We start from the raw sequence: 24,383 nt of genomic DNA, 5'->3' as shown, positions 1-24,383 counted from the left end.
TTGCTTAGCAACCCATTTTGGGCTTTATTTATCCCATTCTAGGTTAACATGACTATCTTCCAAGTTCATCCTCACATTGGGCTTTGGGAAAATGTGATGGGCATAGCAAAGAAAATAATCATTAGTTTAGGCTCTAGCTTCAACATCATGCTCCTATCATTATACAGCCATTTTGTCTTGTCTTTATTACCTAGATGGTGGGTGCAGAATGATGATGAGGTTACATGACTTCAGTTAAGCTTCATCTGGCTTCAAAAGTGTTGTTTGTATTTGAATAAATCTGTGTTTTCAGTCATTTATGCAGCGTGACTGAATCTTTTTTAATGTGCATCCCTTCTCTCAGTGTGTGTGTGCTAGGATGGCCTCATGCACCCTATGCACAGAACAAGCAGTTAGGATAATGGATGGTGGGACTCAGGCAGAATCATGATGAAACAGCCCACCCATCAAATGAAGCAACCTGAGATGTGGTCACCATCTGACGGCTACAGTATAAGTGATGCCTGACAACTGCCACATCCAAGTGGATATGGCACACAATCATGTTAACATGCTGAATCATGGTCCTTTTATGCTATTGGTGTTTTTCATCCATCACTGTTCACATGTCTATTGCTGCAGTTTCTGATTCGCTGCATGACAGGAAATTAAGGCAGCAATTTTCAGATTATTTTTAAGCAAAACTGACCAAAACTCTCTTGTTCTAGCTTTGCAGGCTTTGTGAATATTTGCTTATTGTTATCATCCTGTTAAGAAAAAAACTTAGACTGTTGATGAAACAAAAACAACACATATGAACATGTCACCTTAGGACCTGGAAAATTGAGATAGAAATTTTCTAAATGTTCTATGACATTTGAAAGACCAAATAAGTAAACAATCACATTATAGGCAAATGAAAATAATAGTTAGTTGTTGCTCTGACAACATGCATACACATACTATGATGAACCACACTCTCTTCTCTTAATGGTGATGAGGAACACACCCTCTAGTGTTCATTGCAATGACCAGAAACTGCTGCCTTCACAGGTATGTTCAGATGTCATGAAAACTCATTAGAAAACCCATTGATGATGATGTTTAATAATAATTCCCATCAGTATCGATCCAAACTCCAGTGAATGAATCCTCTCTGCTGACGTGCTGGGACTCCATATTGAGTTGCCCTAAAGATCGCCCTGAGTCAGTGCTCTGCCTCAGGGTGAGCCACAGATACAAGATGATTCATAGTAGGCAAACAGTGATGTGTTGGAGTGACACTATGCTAAATATAACATACATCTTATTTATACTGTTCAACAAAGAAAAAGTAGGTGAAGGGTTGCAAATTGTGTAGAAGTACACAGATGTTTTTTCACGTCTTATAAATTATAGATTATTCTATATTTTATAAAGAGAATATTAATATAATCCCAGTACTTGTGTACTTAAAAGAGTCAGAGGATCAGCTTTACAAGAAAACCATCTGAGATTTTTTCCGTGGTATCACCAGCTCTGTGGACGTTTCTAAAAATCTTCAATGTCATTAGTGTTCTGCCAAGGATAGAGTCTTCCCCTCTGTCTGTCTTCTCCTCTGCGCTGAGAGAAATGAGACATTCCTGCTGCCCTTCAGGTTCCCTGTTCTTACATTGCCATATTTTTTCACACCTTGTCAGACACCACTCTGTCCTGTTTTAAGGAACAATAGCCTTTAACCCTTCTATCAGCAGGCACATAAATAGGCTTGGACCACCCTGTCTTCTCAACCTCACACCAAAATTCTCAGGGCCATCTGACAAAGACAACACACAGGTCACCAGCATGAGCAAAGACCTCCATGTGAGAGGGGGACATACAAAAGAATCGGTTATAACAAAACCTGTACTAAACTATTGGATGTAGTTTTGCATCTAATCTAGATTTGATGCTCAAAACCGTATTCTATGCACTTAGAATTATATTTGATATTATGTTAAAATCTCACATTAAGTACAAGAACAAGCAACCAAATGAGAAGAGCTTGAACGGTAATGCTTCTCACAAATCCTTTGCTCCTGTTAATCCTCTGTCAGTTATTAAGGACATGGACAAAACAAATGTGTAAATTCCAAAGTCAAAATGATAGAGAAGTTGGATTAAAAAAATACAAAAAAAACATTTTGCAAAACTGCTTAAAACTAATATATACTTTCATTCTCTAGGTTGAACTTGGCTACTAGCACTATGGCCTGATGGTCGATAAAGATTCACATGGTCTTTACAGATAACCATAACCAAGTCATAATATATCATAATGTTATTCTAATGTTATTAAAATTAAAATTCTTCTTCTTCTGATTTCCATGTTCCGTACATTTTTTGGCACTTAACTACTTCAGACTACTTTCAGCTGGAAACACCCTTCAAACTTCCAAACCTTCAGCTTATTAGGGACATGTGTGCGCAGCTCATGTGTGCTCATATATATATATATATATATGTGTGTGTGTGTGTGTATATATATATATATATATGTGTGTGTGTGTGTGTGTATATATATATATATATATATATATATATATATATATATATATATATATATATATATATATATATATATATATATATATATATATATATAAAAACATTTTTCAGCAATTTCTTCTCATTCAAATGAATGGAGAGACTCTTCAGCTGCTCTTCAGCTTTGTCCTGTTTCAGCTTTAACTAGTCAGGCACACTTTAGCCTAGATAGACCATTCAAACTTTCAGCAAATCACAAGACTTCTTCTATCAGACTTGAATTCCACTTTTTAATATCTGTCATTATTATAATTTCTGCTCTCCTCCAGCAGCAATCTAATTCTGCTCTTAAACCCTTTTTTTCTCTCAGTTTTCAGCTTTAGAGAAATTTGTCAGCTTTCGGAAAATGTTCTCCTCATTCCGATGAGACTTACAGTTTTCAAAGAATTTGGCCAAAAGCGCAGACAGTGCCACCCAACTCCCAAATTAAATGCCATTGTGAGAGGGTTCCAGAATTTTCTAAGGAGACCCAGATGAAAGCTGTTCGTAACTCGCAACCGTGACTTCATTTTTTGGAATTTCTTCTCATAAAGTATACGACTTTGTTATTTATTGCGCTGTTTCTGAGGCAAAGTTTTTAATCTTTTCTGACATGTGTCTGTATATAAACAAATGTGTCTTTCACCCATCTCCCCCCTTCTCTTTCTCTTTCATCTCTATGGAAACAGTATCAACCAAGCACACAAAACACAAAAAAAGCACAAGACAGAGACAGAAGAATACCAGACTGATCTGAATCGTGAAAAGTAATTCATGCCCTATTACAAAAAAATTCAAAAAAGTTAAGAAAAATCTTCATTTTTATTAGCTTTTTTTTGAGTGATCATTTTGACATTCACAGTGCATTTTCTTTTTGGAAATGCTTTTTCTAGTTAAATGAACATCTGTTCAGCTCCTGAGACACTACCTCACCATGACAAAAGCTTTTAAATGCAAAATGAACAGTCTAGCCGACACACTCAAGCACATCAGGGTGTCAGAGAGGACATAGTTGTGGATTCAGAAATTAAATAGTGAAATATAGCAGATCATAAAGGAAGAGTTAAATGAACAACTCTTTATCTCTCAAGGACTCGGGCAAGCACATTCTGTAAAGACACAATTACTCAGGTCTATGCAGATGCAGGTACACAGAGAGTTGCTGCTATAATCAGAAAATGAGAGATCAGTTTTGTGACAGCTCCTGCCAGGACTGCAAGTACGGCTGGTTATTGTATGAAATGTCTTAATTTCAGTGCCAGTACTATAAAACTCAAACTATGCTCTTTTATTACCTATTACTTTGGAACCAACAGAAATGTTTTTACCTTTAAGAAAGTTAAAATGTACTTGATTATCTGGAGCTATTAAATCAAAGAATGAGTAAATAAGATCTGCCTAGACATTTAATGCCAGCTCTGGTTTTTTTTCTTTGTTTTTTTTTGTCCTTTCAGCTTATCCTGTGAGTTCAGGGTCGCCACAGCGGATCATAGTCTGCATGTTGATTTGGCCGAGTTTTTTTATGCCAGATGCCCTTCCTGACGCAACCCTCCCCAATTTCTACCGCGCTTGGACCGGCACTGCACAGCTGGTGATGGGAATGGGCTGTTAGGAGTTCAGTGTCTTGCCCAGAGACACTTTTCTCTGGACCGAGGATCGAACCACTGACCCTGTGCTCCATGGATGACTGCCTTTACCAATTGAGCTAGAGCCTCCCTAATGCCAGCTCTCAGTAAGTTTGAGCTATCACTTTAAATGGTACTAGTAAAGCACATACTGGTTTAGTTAGTGGGTCTACTTTTAGACCCAAAAGCTAAATTGTCTTTGTGGTTTCCTTCTAACGGATACTTTTAACCTTATCATGCTTGGAACAAGACAGAATACTCCAAGACCATGTGAGGTGAGGTCACAACCACATATTATTATTTATTTATAGGTATATCAATGGATAACAGAAAAACACCCTCTAATGCTTTCCTGCCTTTGCTTGCCTTAACAACTTGGCTCCACATTGAGAAGCCTGTTAATAAATAGCAGGGACTCTTGAATACCCCTTTCCGCAACACAATTGGATAAAGCCCTACCCGCCCCCCCCCCACTGTATCATCATCTCTTGAGGCACCTTGGCTGCTGACAGCCACGCTCTCCAACAAACAGTGAATTCAGCACCAAGGACAGCTCCAAGCCAAGCTGAGGCGGACGCAGACGACCTGACGTCAGCGTCACCATAAGAAGGAAGTGTTTTATGTTTTCATATACATATTTAAAGCCATTCAGCTGCACATGGAGAAAATTTAAATGTGTTTAGACATGAGCCATGTTTTGGAAGATGATAGAAATAACAGGGGTTGAGATGTGAGGGCCCCAGCTCCCATTAGCCCCCCCACCGAAACACAGCATTATCATCACAGCTTAAGATGACATTTGTGCTGCTGAACACATAAATGTGATTATGAGATACTTCGGTCAGCTGTGAGCCTGGTTGCATTTCAGCTAGGGAGCAGATTTGATGAATGATTAAAAGACCACATGCACCTAATCCTAAGTTGAAAACAGGATGCTCCTCCTCTGTGGGGCTGGTGGTTTGTTGGGGAAGAAAAAAAAAAGAAACAATGACGCTTCTCGCTGCACTGTGACAACCAATTACATAACAACTGAGCGGAGTGCTCCCATTAACATTCGCGTCCATTTCACTGAGAAATCCTCATATATAGAACAAGGCGACTCCTGATTCTTCTTATATGTACCGATGAAAAAATACATCATGTAGATAATTCAAGTGATGACGACGTCTTTGGTCGACGTTGCACATATTTCCAGAGTTGTTTACGCATTTGGTGCATGGAAAGGAACATAAAATGGCAATCCCTTCACAGCCATAGGCATCATCTCATTTTACTACAGTGTACTGGCAGAAGTCTTTGATGTCGTTGACAATTTTCTGTGCTGAGGAAAGCAATTGAACTTGATAAGCATATTACACTGGTAATGCAATTTGGACACTGGGGTCAAATTTGCTCATCCTGGAAGAGTAGGAGCTGCATAACAAATACAACAGCCTGCATCATCGTAAAGGAAGGAACTAAGGTTATTAGACAAAACCAACTTAAACGGCTTAAAAATATAGTTTCGCCTGCAACAGCAAACCAAGATGATGCAAGATAATCCTCACCCGTATGCAAATAAACGGTTCACCACCTGAAATGACGCATACATTATCCTAAACTGCCATAGCTATGTTATTGCTAATGAATCTATAGTACTTGGTCCGTATCGCAGCAGAGAGGTAATGAGACATTTGCCCAACGATGGGAAATGATGCGAGATTCCTTTATCCCCGCGTCGCCCTTTGCTAAAAGGATGCTCAGCTTCTGTCCCCAGTGCTGCAATGAGGCACAGCGACGAGCAAACACGCACAGACTGACTTACCCAAAGATGCTGCTGCTGATGTGAGCTGCTACCCGATCGCCTCTGCTGCAAATAATTTAGTATTCCCCTCGCAGTGACAGAAGGTGACCCTGCGTTCTGTGCAAGGCTCTGCATCCACTAGATCACGATGTACGCAGCAAGGGGGAGCTCCACGGCAGAGACGCGCGTCGGGGGGATGGCCCAGCGATTTCCTTTTTATTGGTGACAGAAAAAGGCTGCAGGGAAAAGAGTGAGCCGGTGCAACTTAAAAACGCGAACTATACTGTTTCAAGAGAGATTTGCCGGGTGCATCCCTGTGTATCGGTGTCTTCTGTGTTCTTTAGGTTTCAGCAAGAAAGTTTTGCGTGGATCATATGTGAAAAGTATGTATATTTTGATAAAACGTAATAGATTGTTTCTAAAATAATGTGGGAGTTTCTGTAAAGCGGAGAGCCCCCAAATGAGAATCCCACTTTCCAGCCAATAAGGAGAGCGAATAGTACGTGGAGGCGTCACTTTCCCTTGTCTATCACGCCCACGTTGCACTAAACTGCACGGGAGGGAGATGCGAGGTTTGTTCGAGGCTTGTTTGTCCTGTAGCTGGCAAGACGCAAACCTTTTGAATGTCCATTCTGTTTAAATTAAAGGAGGTCGCCTCGCCTACTTTTTTGTGTTTTGTGTTGGCCACAGTTTGAATATTTTGTACCAAAGTATTTTCTCAATTATATAACTGACAGAAAACTACAAAACTACAGAACAAGAGCTTAATGACCAAGCAAGCAATAGATGGTAACAGATAAATAATACAGGACACACATAGCTGTTAGTTTTCTTAATCTAATATTACGTAATCATATCACAAAACAACAACAGCAGAGACTTTGTCTGAAGTTTGAGCTTTGATTTACAACTAGTCAGCACACTCTCACTTTGAGTCTCTCCTCTCACTGTTGCCTTTATTCTTTCAGTAATTAAGTAAAATTCAGCTACCAACAACACAGACTCATGTGATCACTGGGGTCATACACGACTGCAAAACTGCTCATCATTAAAGTCATACACATATATGATGTCTTTTTCATAAAACCAGAAACCTGCAGGGCCTCTCTGAGATTCACATGTATTAACTTCTAAGTTAAACAAAACACTAAGCCACATACAAAAGGTTTCATTTTAATCCCTAAACAAGCTTTAACACCTGCTTTCCATTTTATGGAGTAAGGAAATGAAATCTTAGGGGGCTTTCTCCCAACTTTAAATGGGAATGGGCAATTACAGACTTAACCAATAACAACTCACAGGTGTTCGATGGCCTCTAGTGTCAAAATATGGGAAGTGCAAACTCTCTAACTGAAAAAAATCATGAAAGATAAAGAGATGAAAAACACAAAACCCATTTATATGAGTTGGGAAATAGCGACTGGTTCCTTCTATTGTATATCATGTGTTTTGTTCTAACTTCATGGTAAAATGTTTCCGAGGACTAATTTGACTAATTTCGTTGTTTGTTCAATCTCATAAGTTCATTTCAAGTGGTGAAAAGCAGCTAAGGAGATTGCTGTGCTAAGATAACATTTTTGATGTATTTATTTGTATACATCTATACTTTATACATCTCAAAAAGAAATTAAGGATGCACTAGCATCATCAGACTCATGGGTATTTTATCAGTGTTTTTTTTGTTGTTGTTGTTCCTTTCAGCTTATCCCGTGAGTTCAGGGTCGTCACAGCGGATCATGTTGATTTGGCACAGTTTTTACGCCGGATGCCCTTCCTGACGCAACCCTCCCCAATTTCTGCTGGGCTTAGACCGGCACTGCACAGCTGGGGATGGGAATGGTTCCATGTCCTGCCCAGTGACCGGGACAGGGGATCGAACCACTGACCCTGTGGTCCGTGGACGACTACCTTACCAACTGAGCTACAGCTGCCCCGGTATTTTATCAGTGTCAGTGATTTTATTATGCCACATCTTACCATCTCTGATACAACAAAAAACATGTAACATAGTAATTATCTAAAAGTCATGTCACAACTGTGTCATGAAAAAACTAGAAACGTATATCTGCGAACACATTTAACCTAACTAAAATTATTAATTAAAATTATTAAGGTAAAGCTTTTAAATACTAGTTAAATAGTTTGTCCTTGAAATGGAAAAATAAAAAAGTTATCTAGTTGTACATTTAGGCGAGCTAATAAACTGGTTATATGCAATGCAATATGTTGTCTGTGAGGGACTACATGGGATATTTTCAATACTGTGAAAGATTTTAACATCTTGTGTCAATGGTCAGTTAAGGTACAAGTGGACTAGATTCAAATTTTTTAATATATATATTATTAATAGTATCACATATTCAGATTTACTTTAAATTTTCTTAAAAGAAATGCCAAGCCTGATGAATGCAGTATAAGAAAACTGTGAGTTTCTGAGACCCCTGGGCCAGGAGTGAACTCGATACGTCATCGAATGTTTAAGTTAAAAGATTGTGGCTGTAAAACATTCTAAAACAAAAAAATTAAAATCTTTTTTTATCACAATTCCAAAAATGTTTTTTTCCAAGCACATTTCCAGGCATTACTGATATAGTTGTGTCACTTATCCACAGCTAATGATACTAGACAAACTCCTGTATCATTAGTCCCTGATGTATCAAATATTGTTAGATGTTGGTTCCAGAGGATGAACTGGATATTCACGGTGTTTGAAATGCTGGATATAAGTGTGTATGATTATATGCGCCAAGAAAATGGGCTCCTCTGCCTTTGAAGGACCATTGTCAAAGATGTAAGGATAATTTCCCAAACAGAAGGTACAGTTAGAAGGACAATCAGTATTCCATTCAGATCCTGTTTTACTTTGTCTGACCAGAAGAACTTGCACCTCACTTTCCCATTTCCCCATTAAATATGAGCCTGGTTCATGCTGACATAGTAATTATCATAAATATCTTGTTTAACACAATAAAGTGCTCATATTCACAAAGCAAATATAAATTTCCCAGATTAGACAGAAAGCCTAATCATTTGTCAGCTTTTAGGAAAACAGTTGGGGCAGGGACAACAGTTAAATGAAAAACAGCCTAAAAATATTTTTCGCAATTTAAAAATAACAAAATATTTGGGGAATGTTATTGGGTTTCATAAAATCATCACAAGATTAGGAGAATCCAGAGAGAAAGCGCTGCATGCAGGAGAAAAGGCCAAAACCATCACCGAATCTTCAGGTCCTCATGATTCTGCTGTGAAAATCCAAACGTCAAAGGAGGTCCTTTGTTCAGCAGTCTCACTTAAAGCAATGGAAAAAACTTAAGCAAAACTAAGGCAACTGCTCCTCCGTTCTCAAACACTTACAGTTTGTTGTGATGAAGTGATGCAACACAGTGTTAAACAGGCTTCTAACTTATTTAAAACATGCTGCTGGCATCAAATTCAAAATTAACATATATTTAAAAAAAGAAAATGACCCATTTCCAGCACTTCAAATGCTGTTTTTACACTAATACAGGCTTTAGAATAGGGTGGCAAAATGCAAATGAACTCTTAAACATTGAGGTTGCTGTGTTGCTGTGTGTTTTTCTTATATTGGGGAATTTCTGCCTTGTCCTGAGTTGTGTTTTCATGGTTAAAGTGTGTCAGTATTTGTAATTTGTGCATTTCTTTTCTTCTGGGTCTCCTGATGCTTTGGGTTAAATCCTAAGATGCCCATAAAGCTAACATGCTACTGTTTAGCAGGGGAAAATGTTACTGTTCTGGTGTACTTACTTTAATACTTTGTATTTATTATGCATAATAATAGGAGGTTATTAACTATCTGAAAATCTCACTTTGTAACAAAAAGAGACTATGCATTTGTCATTTGAACTCCAAAGTTATGCAACTCTCTCCCTGACAAACTTAGATAAGTAAATACAATCTGTCTTTTTTTAAATTGAGTTGAAAAATGTTTTTATATGTAAGCGTTTTTATAATTTAAATTTTTTGTATGATACTAAATATGTGTATATTTTTTGGCTCTCTTTAATGCAAAATTCGATTGTTGTAATACTTTGTTTTATTTTTCTTACTATCCATGTTTTATTTACAAGAGTGTGGTCTATTTTCTTCCTTTTTTCATTTACTCTTTTATATATAACTTTATAAGCACTTTTTCAAGGGCGAGAGGAATAAACATTAATATTTTTTTCGTTGTTGTTATTGTTATTATTATGCAGGTGGGACAGTGATTCACTTTGCAAATATTTGCTATATACTGAAATTAGAAGAAAAGAAAGTAAAAGGGTCATTAAGGCACAAAAGCCTGAAAGAATGCACCAATCCATCCAGTAGACTTTTCCCTCTCATTGTTCTCTGAAAGAAGCAATTAAAAAGGTTTCCCCATCACGCATTCCCTTTGTGGAACAAAAACCTCAATAGCAGGAAAATAAACTCTTTCTTGTGTTACTTAAAATTGCTATAATAGATATTCTCATAAAAACAATGTGTCATATCAGATCAGTGTATCGCATGAACATGATGTGACAATATGAAGGAGGTCACTCCGGAATTTGATGAACCAGTTATTCTTGGAAGCAGCAAAACTCCTGGGGGCAAGTTTAAGCTGATTGTTTAGTGACTGACAATAAAAAAACTCAAACACTGACAGTAACTTTACCCGCTCAGACACAGCTTAGCTATTAGCTATTGAAAAGTGGAGCATTTAGCAGCTTAAGAGACAGATATTTCCATCAACATGGGTAAAGAGAGTACATTCATCAGGTGGCCAGGAGTCCAAACAACAAAAATGTTGCTCCATCAAAAAAGATGGTGGGATTATAATGTTATTTCACTCTTATGTTCAATAATTGTCTCTGCTGCCACCAGTTTGCCTAAATGTCAGTTTATATACATATGTACTTATTTAAAGTCAGTTTGAATGACATATTCATGTTTCAGTCTCCTCAACAATTACAGAATATATGAGAAATGGGAGGTTGTGGGAACATTAACCTACTTTCATGACACAAATAAATTTGCTGCTACAAGTGGTGAGAAAAAGGCTGACAGACTAATAATAGGCCTGACTGAAGTCCACTTCTCCTTTAACCAGTGGTGAAAGAAAGAGATATTTGCTTAAGTAAAGTACAATACCACACTGTAGAGAAACTCTGTTAGCAATTAAATTCCGAATTCAAGTACAGTTTTACTCCTATTAAGGATTTTTAGATTTATATTATTTGTGCCTGAATGTGTATTTACGGGTTGATGTTTAAAATTGTGCTTTACATACAGTTAATCTACATAAAGGTGTCATATGCAGTAATATTGCCATATACTTGTAGTGTTGTCGTCCTGCAAGAAACGCACATCTGTAAAAAGGCAACTATTCAGTGGCTAAGAAACCAGTCCCTTGTATACTGTATTTCTTTAGCTTTAGAAGAAGGATACAAATAACTAAAGTGAGAAAAGTGACTAGTAACTATTGCTTCCAGACAAATGTAGTGGAGTCCTTTTCCATTGTGGAAAAGGAGTGGAATGGAGTAGTAAACTGCATTAGACACATATACTCAAAAAACAAAAAGTAAATTTGTTGTTATGTAAAAGACTTAAATACACTTGGCTACATAGTGATGCCTGCTTTCAATCGACCTGGTTTTACTGACAATTTTTTTCATTCTTTGTGCATTTCACTACATTTTATTTTAAAACCATGTATTAAAGTTCTGCTTCTTTACAAACAATGCACATTTGACATCAGATATCTAAGGAAACTCCCTCAATCACATTATTGACCTTCCTAAAGGAGTGGGAGGGGCAGCTCTTCTGCTCTTGTATGTATGGATAAAAATGGTTCTGTTGAAGGTCTATATGTACTATGTGTGTTTGTGTTTGCATAGTTTCCAGGTGGTGCGTAAGTGCAGCCATCTGAAGGCCACGAGGAAGACTTTAAATTCCCAGCACACACATGGTAGAAAATATTTATCTATTTGTAACAGGTGGCTGATAGTGAAGCACACCTATCAGCCACCTCTTGGTTTTAATGTTGTGGCTGTTCGGTGGATGTCTGTTGGGGTTTTGTAGCAAAACTCCTTCTATCTCTTTGGTTTTAATTGCTCATTGAGTGCATCTCCATTTTACTCCCAGGTCTCCTTCTCCAACTAAATATTCTAAAGAGTGACAAAAGCTTTCGTTAACCAGAGATGTTACTCAAGTTCTATCTACATAGTAGCACAAAAAAGAGGTCAAATCATCTATTAGTGTAAGTGCAAACACAAAAGCAAAGTGTGTGTCTGTGGAAAACACACACACACTAAACATGTCTTTAAATCCTCAAACAAATCACAGAATTTTATTTTGAAGGATACAAACAGGAAGTGTTCTTTTTGTTGCTGCGAGGAAGAGGAAGCTGTAGCAAACCACAAATAACGTAGGCCGAAACAGAGGTGCACTTCTCTCTGTAAGTGGAATATACTTAAATTTATCCGAATTGAAAACAGGTGTATTGCAGGTCGTTAGACGTCGACCTCGTCTTGTTTCATCTTGTTTGTGCAATTAAACAACTTGTCAGTAACGCTGTTGCCTTGCTACTAGCTAGCGCCATCTAATGGTAGCTAACATAAGTTAGCAGTATTTCTATGGATGGTTTCGCTGGCTAATGGTCGTCATGAGGAGCTTTTAGATTAAAGCTTTGCGTTCAGTGACAGAAGTTGTCATATTTAGATACGGTGGCTAGCGCAGTCAGATATTAGTAAATACAAGCAAACCGAGGAAAAGTACAGTACAGGATTAGCCCATTTAAATAATGACTTTATCAGATGATTAACAAACTAGCATGTAAGCAACCTGGTTGCATATTTTCCTTTCGTAACTTGTGTACAAATATGTGACCACACAACTTCCTAGATATGCGTTCAGCTCTGTGCAGATTCCTCTTCTGTTTTTCCACAGATTTCTCGCTGATTAGGAAGGGCAGTGATACCATGTGCAAGTCACATGAACGACAAGGATGAGACGTGAACAACAAGGGGGCAGCTTGACTAGAGAGCCGCTGCACAGTATCTTCCAAAGTGAGGGGCTTTGATTTCGTAAAGGTCCCCTGTGCCCCCCTCCCGTCCCCCAGTTCCTGAACATATGCTATGAACAGTACTACTCAGCCCCCTGCCATCATAGATGGAGATGTGGCAGTCAGCTATGTGTTGGTGCCATTTTTCCTCATGACCATCCTTGGAATAGCTGCAGCTGTGGTAAGTTGTTAGTTAGGATTACACACCAAAAAACCTCATAGTCTACTTGCTATTGTATTAGAGAAGTATAAAGTTCAGTAAAAATAATACTACAACAGAATCAAAATGACTGAGATACAATACGACGGCATTAAAAGACCTACTTAATGCACAGTGTAATACATTCACTTTGGTTTGTTTCAGGTCATGTATATACGTAGGAAGAGGAGGTAAAACCTTTAATATACACACTATCTTTACCTGTCTTCACTTCTGTGTCTCTGTATGAGCCATCAAAATACTGCTTGATTTCTTTTTTTGTGGCTTTTAGAATTGACAGACTGCGTCATCAGCTGTTACCAGTTTACTCGTATGATCCTTCTGAGGAACTAAATGAAGCTGAACAAGAAATGTGGAGAGAGGAGGACATGACGGTATGATGCTGGCGTTTTGTCCTGGCATGCTGTACAATCCGATGGCAATGGCTAGAGTTTTATGTTTTAAGCCAAGTTAATGTGAAAACAAGTACAAATATGGGATTTTTCCACACAGACAGTCGGGTAATAAGGCAACTGGCCACATCCTTCTCAAAAGACAGCATGTGTAGTGTTGTCTAGCTTTTTTACAGTGTATTTGCAGTAACCATTTACTCCCTCATCAGTTCCTCATTTGCTTAGTCATTTCCTCTTTTATATAGAAACATAGCCCCAAAAAGTAGAATTAGAAATATAGTTGAATGGCTGGACTACTCATGCAAGCCTCAAATCCCTCATAACAGCAGTCGGTGGCTAGTTGTGGGATTTGTTTGGTGATCAAATATTTGTTAAACAGAAGTGGCACTTTTCCCTCTATACAGGGTTTGTTTGTTATATAATGGTTTAGCTTGAAATGGCTTTCCTGCCACTGAACCTCCCCTGATACTCCTACAAGTGCTCTAGTTTAGGAATAATGGAAACAGAAATAGATACGTGCAGCTCGAAAAAGATGTGACAAATTAAAAGACTCACCGGGTTGATTCACAATGCGTGCACTGAGCCCTGAGAATCACTAGGTGGCAATACTGACCTTTGGTAAAGTTGCTTGTTAAGTTTAGTTTGACAGCTGTAGAAAGGGAAAACAGTACAATCATTTCAAACTCTGTACAGGGTTAACAGGCTATTAATAAAGGCTAATTTCACCAAAATCCCACCACTATTATTAGATCATTTGGAGTTGATTTAAATTTTATGAGGTTCTTATTTGCTCTTGGGGCAGCGGTGGCTCAGTTGGTAGAGTGGCCTACCGACCATAGGTTTGCACCCCGGTTCTTATTTACAAATCTTTTGATTTGTGGTTGTTACAAACTCAAAAACAACATGCATTTCCAGGAACAGTGTCCCTGTTATTAGGTATAAACACTTTCACTGTTTTCGTCTATTTCTTTGATAGAAAGTAGCTCCAATAAAAAGCGTTACAGTGAGATCACTGGAATGACCTGACTTTTGTTTGCTAACATTATTTCAGTGATCAATATTTCATCAACACTGATGAAACATGTTTTTAGGTTAAGAGAGCAAATGTGTTATGTGTTTTTGTATGCATGATGCACCTTACCATATTACACTCATGAATCTTTGCTCCTGCGCTAAATTTTATGAATTTTATGTCCTCAGATTGTGCAAGGTTGGGCCAGAAGTTACCAACAGCGACGCCCTCTTCTATCCAAAGATGTCAATGCCTAATGCTACTAAAACTAGTCATCCAACATTGTCAGAGTGGAGACCACCTACAGCCAGAGATCAGTCATTTTCAAAGTCACGCATATAACTTATTCTTATTAGGATCGAGCACATCAACAACAGTCAGCATTTTTCTTTTTCCGGTTTGCTTAAAGACACAATGACTCTTCATTTATGAGGTTCTGATCTCAGTCATGTGCCCAACAAATGAGGAACTTTAAACGTATTTATTTTAAAGTATTTATTAATTTTTCTACTGTGTTCAGTGGCATGAACCAAAGTTAAGAAAGATTGACTGTATCTACAGACACAGGTTCTTGTAAGTTATGTCTTGTTTACATTTATCGTGTTGTGGGTAACATGTGGCAAAAAATCATGTTCCTGTGGGTTGCAGTAGGCATTTGTACAGACTATAATTCAGGGGCTGTGGTGAGACTCGGAATGTTCTGCACTAGTTTAATCATCACTCGTGCTGTCAGAGGGTTTGTGATCAGTACCTGGACTGGTTGTGCAGAGGATGTTTGCAGTGCAATAAAACAAATATGGCAAATATGGCTAGTTTTTAACAGCTGTCGACACAAGAGACCCCTTCCAGGACACAGTTTAAACCTTGACATTTACATTTACAATTAGCTATTAAATGTAAAGTACATTTTCAGTTTCATTTTGAGTCTAAAGGTTGAACACACCCTCTTTGGTTTTAGTTTGCTTTCAGAACTTAGCTCTCTGATGATCCAGATCTTTCTGTGGTTAAGCCAAATCCTGTGACTCTTGTCAATGGTACGAAAAAGCAGATATGGAAGTAAATAACTCCATCCTCTCAATAGGTTGTGACTAGTTCCCTAAATATGTCCTGTCTACAAGACATGGCACCAGCGCAAATTTACCTCCAGCCGAAGAATCTGCTCAGAGAAATACCATAGTCCTGACTGTATCAAGCACTCACTCGAGAAAACTCTTTGGATAAACCGTAACCTTTCCTAACTTTTATTTGCCTTGAAATTGTTAATGTAAATTAAGTAAAAAGCGGTTAAATCCTCCTTGAGGCAAGACTGCTCTCGGTTCAACAATTGATGTATAGCGAGATGTTATCAGGTATGACATCCTGGGCAGCTTCGGTGTGAAATTAATTTGTACATGTTTGCTGTGGACAGTTAGACCTAGATCTGGAAAGACCCCTCAGCATTCTTCTTGGTGCTTCCCCCTGCCATTTTGTACATCTCACTATTCATTGTATATGTTCTGTCTGTATGATTCTTATTTTGTGAAAATTTAAAAACCACAGACGTTTTATCAAAGGTTGGACACGGATGAACCTTTCATGTAAAGCTCTTAAAGATTACACACTGGCAAACAACTACTGATGAAAACATTATATGTGAGTTTATCACTAGCATTTTACTTTACTACTACTAGACTTTTCCTTTGGGGGGGGGGGGGGGGGGGGTAAGGCTGTTGATAATTAAAATGCAAGTTTGTGCCCATCATTTACTGTAGCAAGAAATGCTTAAAAGCTGAAATGCAACATTTGCATATTTGCCTGCATTGGAATATGAATAAATACCATTTGAAAAGTGACAGAAAGTGACAAAGAAAAGTATCTTTATTGACCATTTCTGATACAAATTGTAGGGCACCATAGAAATATAGACGTACATTTATATACGGTGTACATTAAAAAGAATGATCCCATCCTATTGATTTTACAGTATACTGTAAAGATGTATGTAGAAGGATTCTGATACTGTCAAGAGTAGTTGAAGGATGTGAGAAAAAACAAAACAAAAACAAGAAGTCATCCGATGAGTCGTGGTGAGGGTGGCTGTGTGTAGTATTGTGAAAACAACAGCCAACAGAACAGATAAGTGGAAAGAGCGCCCAGTCTATCACAAACACACATTTGTCCATGAAAATCAAACATTTCAGTGCACCAGAAGATTTTTTTTAAAAGGATAAAAACACACCTGCTAATCTACCACAGTCAGCGAACGCAGTTGTCAAGCTGACAGGTCTCCCTGACTTGCTTTAAAATAAAATCTGTCTGCAAGCTCTGGTTATGAACGAGCCAAGACGTGTTGCATATGCACACAATCACACACTTGACATCTTATATACCTTATTACAGTCAGGTAACAAAAAAGAAGAAGGAAAAAAAACACACACACAAAAAAAAAATTGTAATAACGACATCTTTCCAACTCAGATTACATAAGAAGAAAAAAAAAAAGAAAAGAAAACCAGTTAAATGCAATTATATGGTAAAATAAGCTGTTGAGTGAGGTATGAAATTCCAGGCCTTGTGTCGCCTGTTTGCAGTTTTCCGGGTTTTTTAACTGAGGTTGTAGCAGCTTAGGTGTGTGGAAAAACCCAGTTAAGTGGACTGTGACCGCAGGTTCCCTGACACTTATATACACAAACATCTTTTATCCTGTAGCAGATATCATTCAACACACATCTTAAAAAAAAGACCTAAAAAAGAAAAAAAGGTATATTACTGTACTAAGTGATGGCAGAAGGACCAAGCTAGATAAGTCATGGGAGCTAGATGGAATGAAGGGAGGAAAAAACCCCAACAACAACAACAAAAAAAAAAAAAACAGCCCTGTTGGACAGTAGTGCCACCGTTTATTCTCCCTTAGAATCAAACTTCGTGTTTGACCAATTGCAGTTTGCCTTACGAGTGACTGAGCAAATGGTAAATTGTCTGCACCTATATTGCGCTTTTCTACTTACTGGTACTTAAAGCGCTTTACACTGCTTCTTTCACCCACTCACACTCACACACACGCACACACCGATGGGGGAGCTGCTATGCAGCTGGCCACCACTCACCGGGAGCAACTAAGTTGGGGTTCAGTGTCTTGCTCAAGGACACTTCGACATGTGACCGGAGGAGCCGAGATCGAACCAGCAACTGGGGGATTGGTGGAGGACCACTCTACCTCCTGCGTCACACTCACCCCAAGCGCTTGGAAACTGAGGACCAAGTGAAGACGGACACTAATGTAACAGCATTTGTAAAAGCTCCCTGAAGAAACGACATTGATGCTCTCAGCCTAGAATTCTGCCAAACCAATCCTTAAAAACACACATACCAAAACAGTTGAGTTTATTATAACATGAAAAGCAGCACACTCATGGTTTTTAAAAATGTATGTAACCCGAAGGAACAAAACAGTAGGTCAAATCAGACTATACTGATCACGTAACAATACACTTTACATTTCCCCACTACAAACCGAGGACTGAGAAAGAAGTTAGAGAAGCGTAACTAAATCTAAGATGTTCCATAGGAGGGAGGAAATGTGGGAAAGATGAATCTGATCTACTGGTGAGATGGGATGAAATCACTTAGGGCTGAGTAGACGTGGTGGGATGGAGGGAGGGAAATAAAACACTACCATCAGTTACCTATTCTCATCCTAGCGATAGGTTAACCACTTCACACAAACACACACACAAAAATGAACTGCAAGTTTAGGTAAAATTCACCTTTGTCCAGTACAAAACGTGGAGAAAATCTATATGCCCTACCATCTCAGATGTGGGTACAACAAACAACATTAAGCACAGAATATGTCCAAACCATCTTTAGGGGAAAACAGAAACGTCCAGGCTCCTTGGAGCATACTTTTGTCCAGTATAAAAGACTTGTGATACTATGACATGTAGAGAAAAGGGCTGTTACCTTTCATGTAATTCTTAGATCTATGCTTGAGCAGAGTCCATCGTTCTATCCAGTGCTGTTGCATGATATATGTACTGTGTTAACCCTCATTTAGGCAGAGAGGGCTTTGTCGTGAACAGTGGTCATGTGGTGGCACTGGTGTTTGAGATAAAGCCCAGTTCTGGTTAACAGTAAGTCAGTATGTTGAGTGAGGTAGCATGCGTTGTGAATTACTGGTCCTCTTCCTCTTCCTCCTCCTCAGATGATTCCTGGGATGCCTTTTCTTCCTTCTCCTGTACAGAAGGAAAAAAAAAAAAAGAAAAGAAAAAAAAGTTAAGCTGTGACTACACCCTCAAGGAAAATGCCTCTCAAGTACCATCAATATTCAGCAACAATAGCTGCATGTGATTCATGTCTCAACGTGACCATTTTTACTTTAACAACCCCAAGTACAAACAAGAAAAGAAGAAAATGTTATTATAAATCGCTTTGATAAACCACAGTGGCATGAAAAACACCCAGAGGAAGGGTGAGCCATCGGCGGTGAAATGTGATTCATAAGAGTGGTGACTCACAATGAGGCATCCTGCTTTTTGCTCTCCTGCCTCCTCCCTCACTACTACTACTACTGCTGCTGCTGCCCAACATGTTCATTCATAAAAATGAAAGGGCTAGTTAGGAGGGTAACTTTGGGTCATTCCTTTCTGTGACTAATGCAATCCAGACTTCATTTCAGAGTACGCCCAAACCACTCATGCACATGACAGAATGTTACTACAAGACCGCAATTTCTTCCCACATTAAACTGTTTTTTTTCCCTAAACTAGGGAAATGAAGTCCAATTTATTTTGCACCGTTACCAAAAGAAGATACATCAACCCGTCAGCTGCACATTTAAATTATGAGAACTCTAGGGAGAAAACTAATGCAGGCTTGCCTTTAAACACAATAAGATCTTGTGTGACCAAGTAGCTGCTCTAAACAAAAACTTGAACCAAAATAGCTGTGATGAGTCAAGAAAAATATAAGGAGGCAGGCAGGGGAATTAGGAAAATGCAATTTTGCCATCATACCAATCATAATTCAATTGTGGGAGGAACGGTTCAACACAAGTGAACACTGATGCTATGCAGTTTGTGTCTTACCTCCTTCTTAGGTCTTCCTCTGCGTTTTCCTCCTGCAGATGGGGCTGCTGTCGCCTTCTGTGAAGGAAAACAGTACAAGGTTAATGGGGCTTTTGGGTGTGGCCTGACAATGTGTGCTTTTTGCTCAGCGTCCTGCTGATTTGCTCAGTTAAAGCCAAGACTTTTCAGTGCGAAACTTTTGGTGTAAACAATCCATATTTCCAGAGCTCTGCCTCTGGCCACCTGCAGATGGCAGCACTACCTCTACAATTAGACAGATGGAAAGGGGGCATTGGGTTCATTGGCTATTATCTGGAAGGCCGACAGGAACTGCACACAGGGCACTCCAGTTCGCTGGCCACCTGGTCTGAGGATCAGAGACAGCTGGTGGAACTGAGCGGAGACATAAACCCGCTGCAGCTCAGCCCTCGCTGCTAAACGGAGTTCATACATGTATGTGCGTTGTACTCTCCCTTTCCCATACATAGCATTGAAGACAGTGCACAAGAGGGAGCTGGAGGGTTGGGGCGAGGGAGAAAAATCAGTTGTTGCTATGGAGACGCCAGGCAGAGAAGAACTAGGGCTGTGTGCTGGGTGGGGGTGGAGGGGTGCTTAGTGTCAGCTTGGAAACAGTCTTGCGGCCTCTGCACCTGCACCGCACAGTGCATGACAAGCTGCAGGAAGCTGGAGGACAGGAAGTACAGAGTAAGCATCAGTCAGAAAAAAAAACTAAGGCAGTATACCAAGGTCTTTACAATGGGAAACCCTAGCCAGGCTATTTCTGACACCAGGAGGGGAGGCAGCAGCTATATTGCAACAAACCAATATATCACAAGTAACAGCAGGACATCCTTTTAGGAGGATGAGGTTAGCTACCGTTAAAATGTTCATCCACCAAATTAGACAAAAAAAAAGTAAGAGATGGGAAAAGGAAACTCTTTCAAGACAAGATGGGACACAGAATATAAGGTGCAGCGTCATAAAGTGGTGTTTGTCCTTCTTGGTATCGTTCCGGCACAGGATGCACATTGCTGTGGCTGAAAACCATATTCTGTCGCCATGTAAGAAACATACGTGTAGACAGCGACTTACTTTGCCCTTGCCGGTCGTCTTGTTTTTGCTGCCCTTCGGCCGTCCTCTGGGCCTCTTTGGAGTAGGGGACCCACTTGGTTCCTGACAATTCAACGCAGTCAGGACAAAGTTAGCATACTACACATGGCTAATTTGCAGCATTTGAACACATCCAGAGCAACATTTTGAATTGCTAACCCTCCAAAATAAGATGAAGAGCATGGGCCAACTTTAACATGCAAAACTCTCTTAGCAGGCTGACAGGTGGTCAAAGCCACAAGTTGCCATGTTGTGACACAAAAACAAACACACAACTTCACTGACCTTAAAGACAAACATCTTACCAGAAAAAAATAAATACAGAAACCGGTACTAACCGAAGCATGTCAAGCTGCCAAAGCTGAGGTGTGACACAGAAGGGGAATATCTGATGGGATACTACCCTCAACTTCAAAAAGCAAGGTAAACTTAGTATACAATATCCGGCTCGTGTGATAAATTGCGGTAGCAAGCTATGTCATGGCTGAGCCATTTCCTATTACATTTCTACTGTGTTTACAACCGCAGCTCATAGCAACCAAGCAATTCAACACTAAAACACACCGTGCTGAGTGATAGCTATACGAGCCGCTGTGTTCTTTGACTCTGCCATGTCATCCATTACGTGATGACCTGAGGTGGGTGCCACGGATGGTATGGGGGGGTTAAAACCAGTTTAAAGGTGTTGGGTTACAGGTGGCTTACAAACCGATGAGACACATGTGTTGTACACATCCCCTTTCTCCATTTACACAGATAAGGGGGTGAGCGAATGGTCACAGGGGCTTGTCGCAGCTATATCTTGACTCTTAATTTCACACAGGCTTATGACACGGATATGGACGCGCACCTTAGCTGCACTAATGGCTACCTGAGCAGCAGCTGGAGCAGATGTGAGGCAGGGGTTTGTTTGGCAGTCTGGCCTTACACTGCTAAGACACTTGGTGAGATCCTCATGATTACATGCAAACATGACATGATGGCACACTTCCCCCCCCCCCCCCAAGAAATGTTAAGAAGTTGAACTACTTACGTCAGAGGTCTTTACCTGGGGCTGCTTACGGGGTCTTCCACGCCCCCTCTTCTCCGTTGCCTCCTTCTCTTTCGGTGACACTGTCCCTTTGTCGCTCATGTTTGCTTAGCTTTTAAGAAATAAATCACACTGGTCAGGCTTGCTGCAAGACAGGGCGTCGAGTTCACCCCCTCTCTCTGTCTCTTGCACACACACACAGCAGAAAAACTGGGGCTGTTAAGTTCGTTTACCGCAAAATGACCGGGCTAACCACACACCGGTAACGCGTTTAACTCAATTAATCCGCGCTTATTTCCAGGTCTATTTCTGTCTCATCTTCGCTCTGTTACACACACACACACACCAAACCGGTTCGCATTATATTGCCAGGACGCAGTAGGCGGTCTGAGGCCGCACAAATCTGCAAACAAAAAAAAAAAAAGCGACTACTGAAGCCGACGCTCCCCTCCCGTACTAACCATGTTTCGAGGCCCGCTGCTGTAGCCAATAATCGGGCCTACGCATGAAAGTATCTCACAGCATGTCTGCACGCCGGAGACATGGAGCGATAGCCACCGAAGCACACAATGGCTGGTGTGTGCTCGGTGGGATTTGCAGATTAAAAGCCTCGACTGCACTGGTTAAAGAAAAACGCCACAGAAAATGCAGACGAGCAGGGCGACTGGGTGCCTTTGCGGCGGCGAAAGCCCGGGCCAAGGCAACAAAAGACGGCTTCCCGTTTAAAGCGTGCAGCCTCCTGCCGCCGGAGCCCCACGCTCGTAAACTGCATTCAGCGTGTGTTACCGAGCATGCAAAGTTTCACTTCCTCGCCGTGGCGATGTTTGCACTCACCTTTATCGCTCCGTTCTAACCTCTGCTCCAAATTTAAGACGAAATGTTTCCTTTAAGCCTGGTTGGTTGTACCCGGTTAAAAAGCCTTGCACCGATCTATAGGCTACAGCTTTAATTCGTCAGACATCACACAGCCCGCCCCTTTAAAATCCCAGCTCATGCAGCGTAAAAAAAACACACACACACACATAAGAATTAGAACATGGTTTTCAAAGTAAGAGAGAGATGTTTTCTTTTTTTTACCAGCAGGTTGAGAAGTTTAGTCCAACGCTGTCCTATCAATGACAACGTGCGTCTTGTCTCCTGCACATAAAGGGGAAAAAGGCGCCAGCCAGGAGGAGTTTTAGGGCAATTTAAAGAGCCGCCCTCATGGGAGAAAGAAACACTGGAGGGCGGAGATATGATAAATGGGCCACCAACAGTACAAGAGGAGAGTCCCCCCCCTCTCCATCCTCCATCCTAGTCAGAGCTTTTTATTTTGTCCCTCAGGTTTTATTACTAAACACCAAAGAGTGTGTAGTGTAAAAACCTCTCCCATTGTAAACACCAGCCAGTTTAAACTCACAAAGACCTCTCTTGTTACTTTTTCACCTTAAAATAGGATCTTATATAGTGGAATGAGCATTCAGATCCTTCACTGGAGTAAAACTAGTAATTACACAAAGTATAAACCCTCCACTGACAAAGTGCTTTCACAAACAGTCAGTAAATGTGTATTTAACACAAACATACACAACATTATTAGTTTAACTGGCTACATCAATACTCCAACCAGAAGTGCAAATAAATAGTATCAATTGCATATAAAGTGCAGCTAAGCAGATATTGCAGCTGAAGTGATGCCAGAAACTAAATTCTACAATAATGAATTATGTTTATAACTTAATCAAATGTTTTATACATAAAATCATAATTTGTAAAGTAATAACGAAAAACAACCATAGTAAAGTAAAAAGTATATTTACCCCTGAAATGTAGTGGAATGGAAATATAAACATGAAATGAAGTACCAAAATAAAGTAAACCCAATATCTCAAAGCTGTGCCTGAGAAAATGTTCTCGGTTACAACCCTCCACTGATCATTTGCTTCAAAGGGCTTAGTGTGATTTCCATGCTTGCGATGAATGTCAAGCTTGAAAGGTAGGTAAATATCAGTGTGCAAATAAAAGTGTAGGTAAAACATGTAGGATACAGGTGTGGTGCTGTGAACTTCTACATTATGTGGCAAAAGAAGAAGTGCCGCATTAGTGTTTTACTGTGTTGTATTACTGGCATTTACTGTACTTTTCAAAGAACCTGAAAAGCCATCGTTAGCCACGTGATGTTTTTACATTAAGTCAACAAAATTGTAGGACCAGCTACCCTTATTGAACTCTCTAAAGTTAGGCTAGAGTTAGCTTGGTCTCAAATAAGATTATTGCTGCAGAATCTGTGTGTCTCTCTTCTCTTGGTTCCCAACTTGTTTTTGGTCTTGTAACTAGAAGCAATGTTTACTAGTGACCCATCATCAGTGTACAGGTGGCTGTAACTCGGGAGGCAGAGCTCCTCCAACCCACATGTCAACATTTTAATGGGCAAGATATTGAACCCCAAGTTGCTCCTGTGTGTGGGTGTGTGACGATTATTCAGAATCAATGGCAGTATTTCTCCAGTCACATTTATATTTTCTCATTGCTCTCTATAAGCAGTGCTGGTTGCTAAGATAGGAGAACAGGTTCCTATAGTGCTAACGTTTGTACTTTACAAGCAGTAACATTAGGCTG

At 39.7% G+C, this 24,383-nt stretch overlaps 3 protein-coding genes across 5 annotated transcripts in view; 1 reads left to right on the top strand and 2 right to left on the bottom strand.

The window, feature by feature from the left end:
• Positions 1 to 6,336, bottom strand: part of pacsin1a (protein kinase C and casein kinase substrate in neurons 1a) — a 32,271-nt gene extending 25,935 nt beyond the window's left edge. Inside the window, exon 1 of the mRNA XM_067527769.1 lies at positions 5,953 to 6,336. The gene's annotated coding sequence lies outside the window, so the exon portion shown is untranslated. The remainder of the gene's footprint in view (positions 1 to 5,952) is intronic.
• Positions 6,337 to 12,282: 5,946 nt separating this feature from the next.
• On the top strand, positions 12,283 to 16,795 carry smim29 (small integral membrane protein 29). 2 transcript variants are annotated; one of them, XM_067527387.1, is made up of 5 exons: positions 12,283 to 12,370; positions 12,862 to 13,157; positions 13,341 to 13,366; positions 13,468 to 13,570; positions 14,789 to 16,795. In XM_067527387.1, exons 2-5 carry the CDS (start codon positions 13,050 to 13,052, stop codon positions 14,855 to 14,857), a joined length of 306 nt encoding a protein of 101 aa, XP_067383488.1. In that variant the 5' UTR covers positions 12,283 to 12,370; positions 12,862 to 13,049; the 3' UTR covers positions 14,858 to 16,795. The 2 variants fall into 2 exon arrangements, with proteins under 2 accessions (XP_067383488.1, XP_067383489.1); XM_067527388.1 differs by lacking the exon at positions 12,283 to 12,370 and adding an exon at positions 12,496 to 12,747.
• On the bottom strand, positions 16,435 to 23,014 carry hmga1a (high mobility group AT-hook 1a). Of its 2 annotated transcripts, none has more exons than XM_067527390.1 (5): positions 22,863 to 23,014; positions 21,789 to 21,897; positions 20,738 to 20,818; positions 19,667 to 19,723; positions 16,435 to 18,814 (listed from the first exon to the last, which is right to left on the bottom strand). In XM_067527390.1, exons 2-5 carry the CDS (start codon positions 21,885 to 21,887, stop codon positions 18,752 to 18,754), a joined length of 300 nt encoding a protein of 99 aa, XP_067383491.1. In that variant the 5' UTR covers positions 21,888 to 21,897; positions 22,863 to 23,014; the 3' UTR covers positions 16,435 to 18,751. The 2 variants fall into 2 exon arrangements, with proteins under 2 accessions (XP_067383491.1, XP_067383490.1); XM_067527389.1 differs by lacking the exon at positions 22,863 to 23,014 and adding an exon at positions 22,620 to 22,791.
• Positions 23,015 to 24,383: the final 1,369 nt, after the last annotated feature.

The sequence above is a fragment of the Channa argus genome, chromosome 13, assembly GCF_033026475.1.
Source record: "Channa argus isolate prfri chromosome 13, Channa argus male v1.0, whole genome shotgun sequence".
Taxonomy (NCBI): Eukaryota; Metazoa; Chordata; class Actinopteri; order Anabantiformes; family Channidae; genus Channa; species Channa argus.
This window is presented reverse-complemented; position numbering and strand designations above follow the sequence as displayed.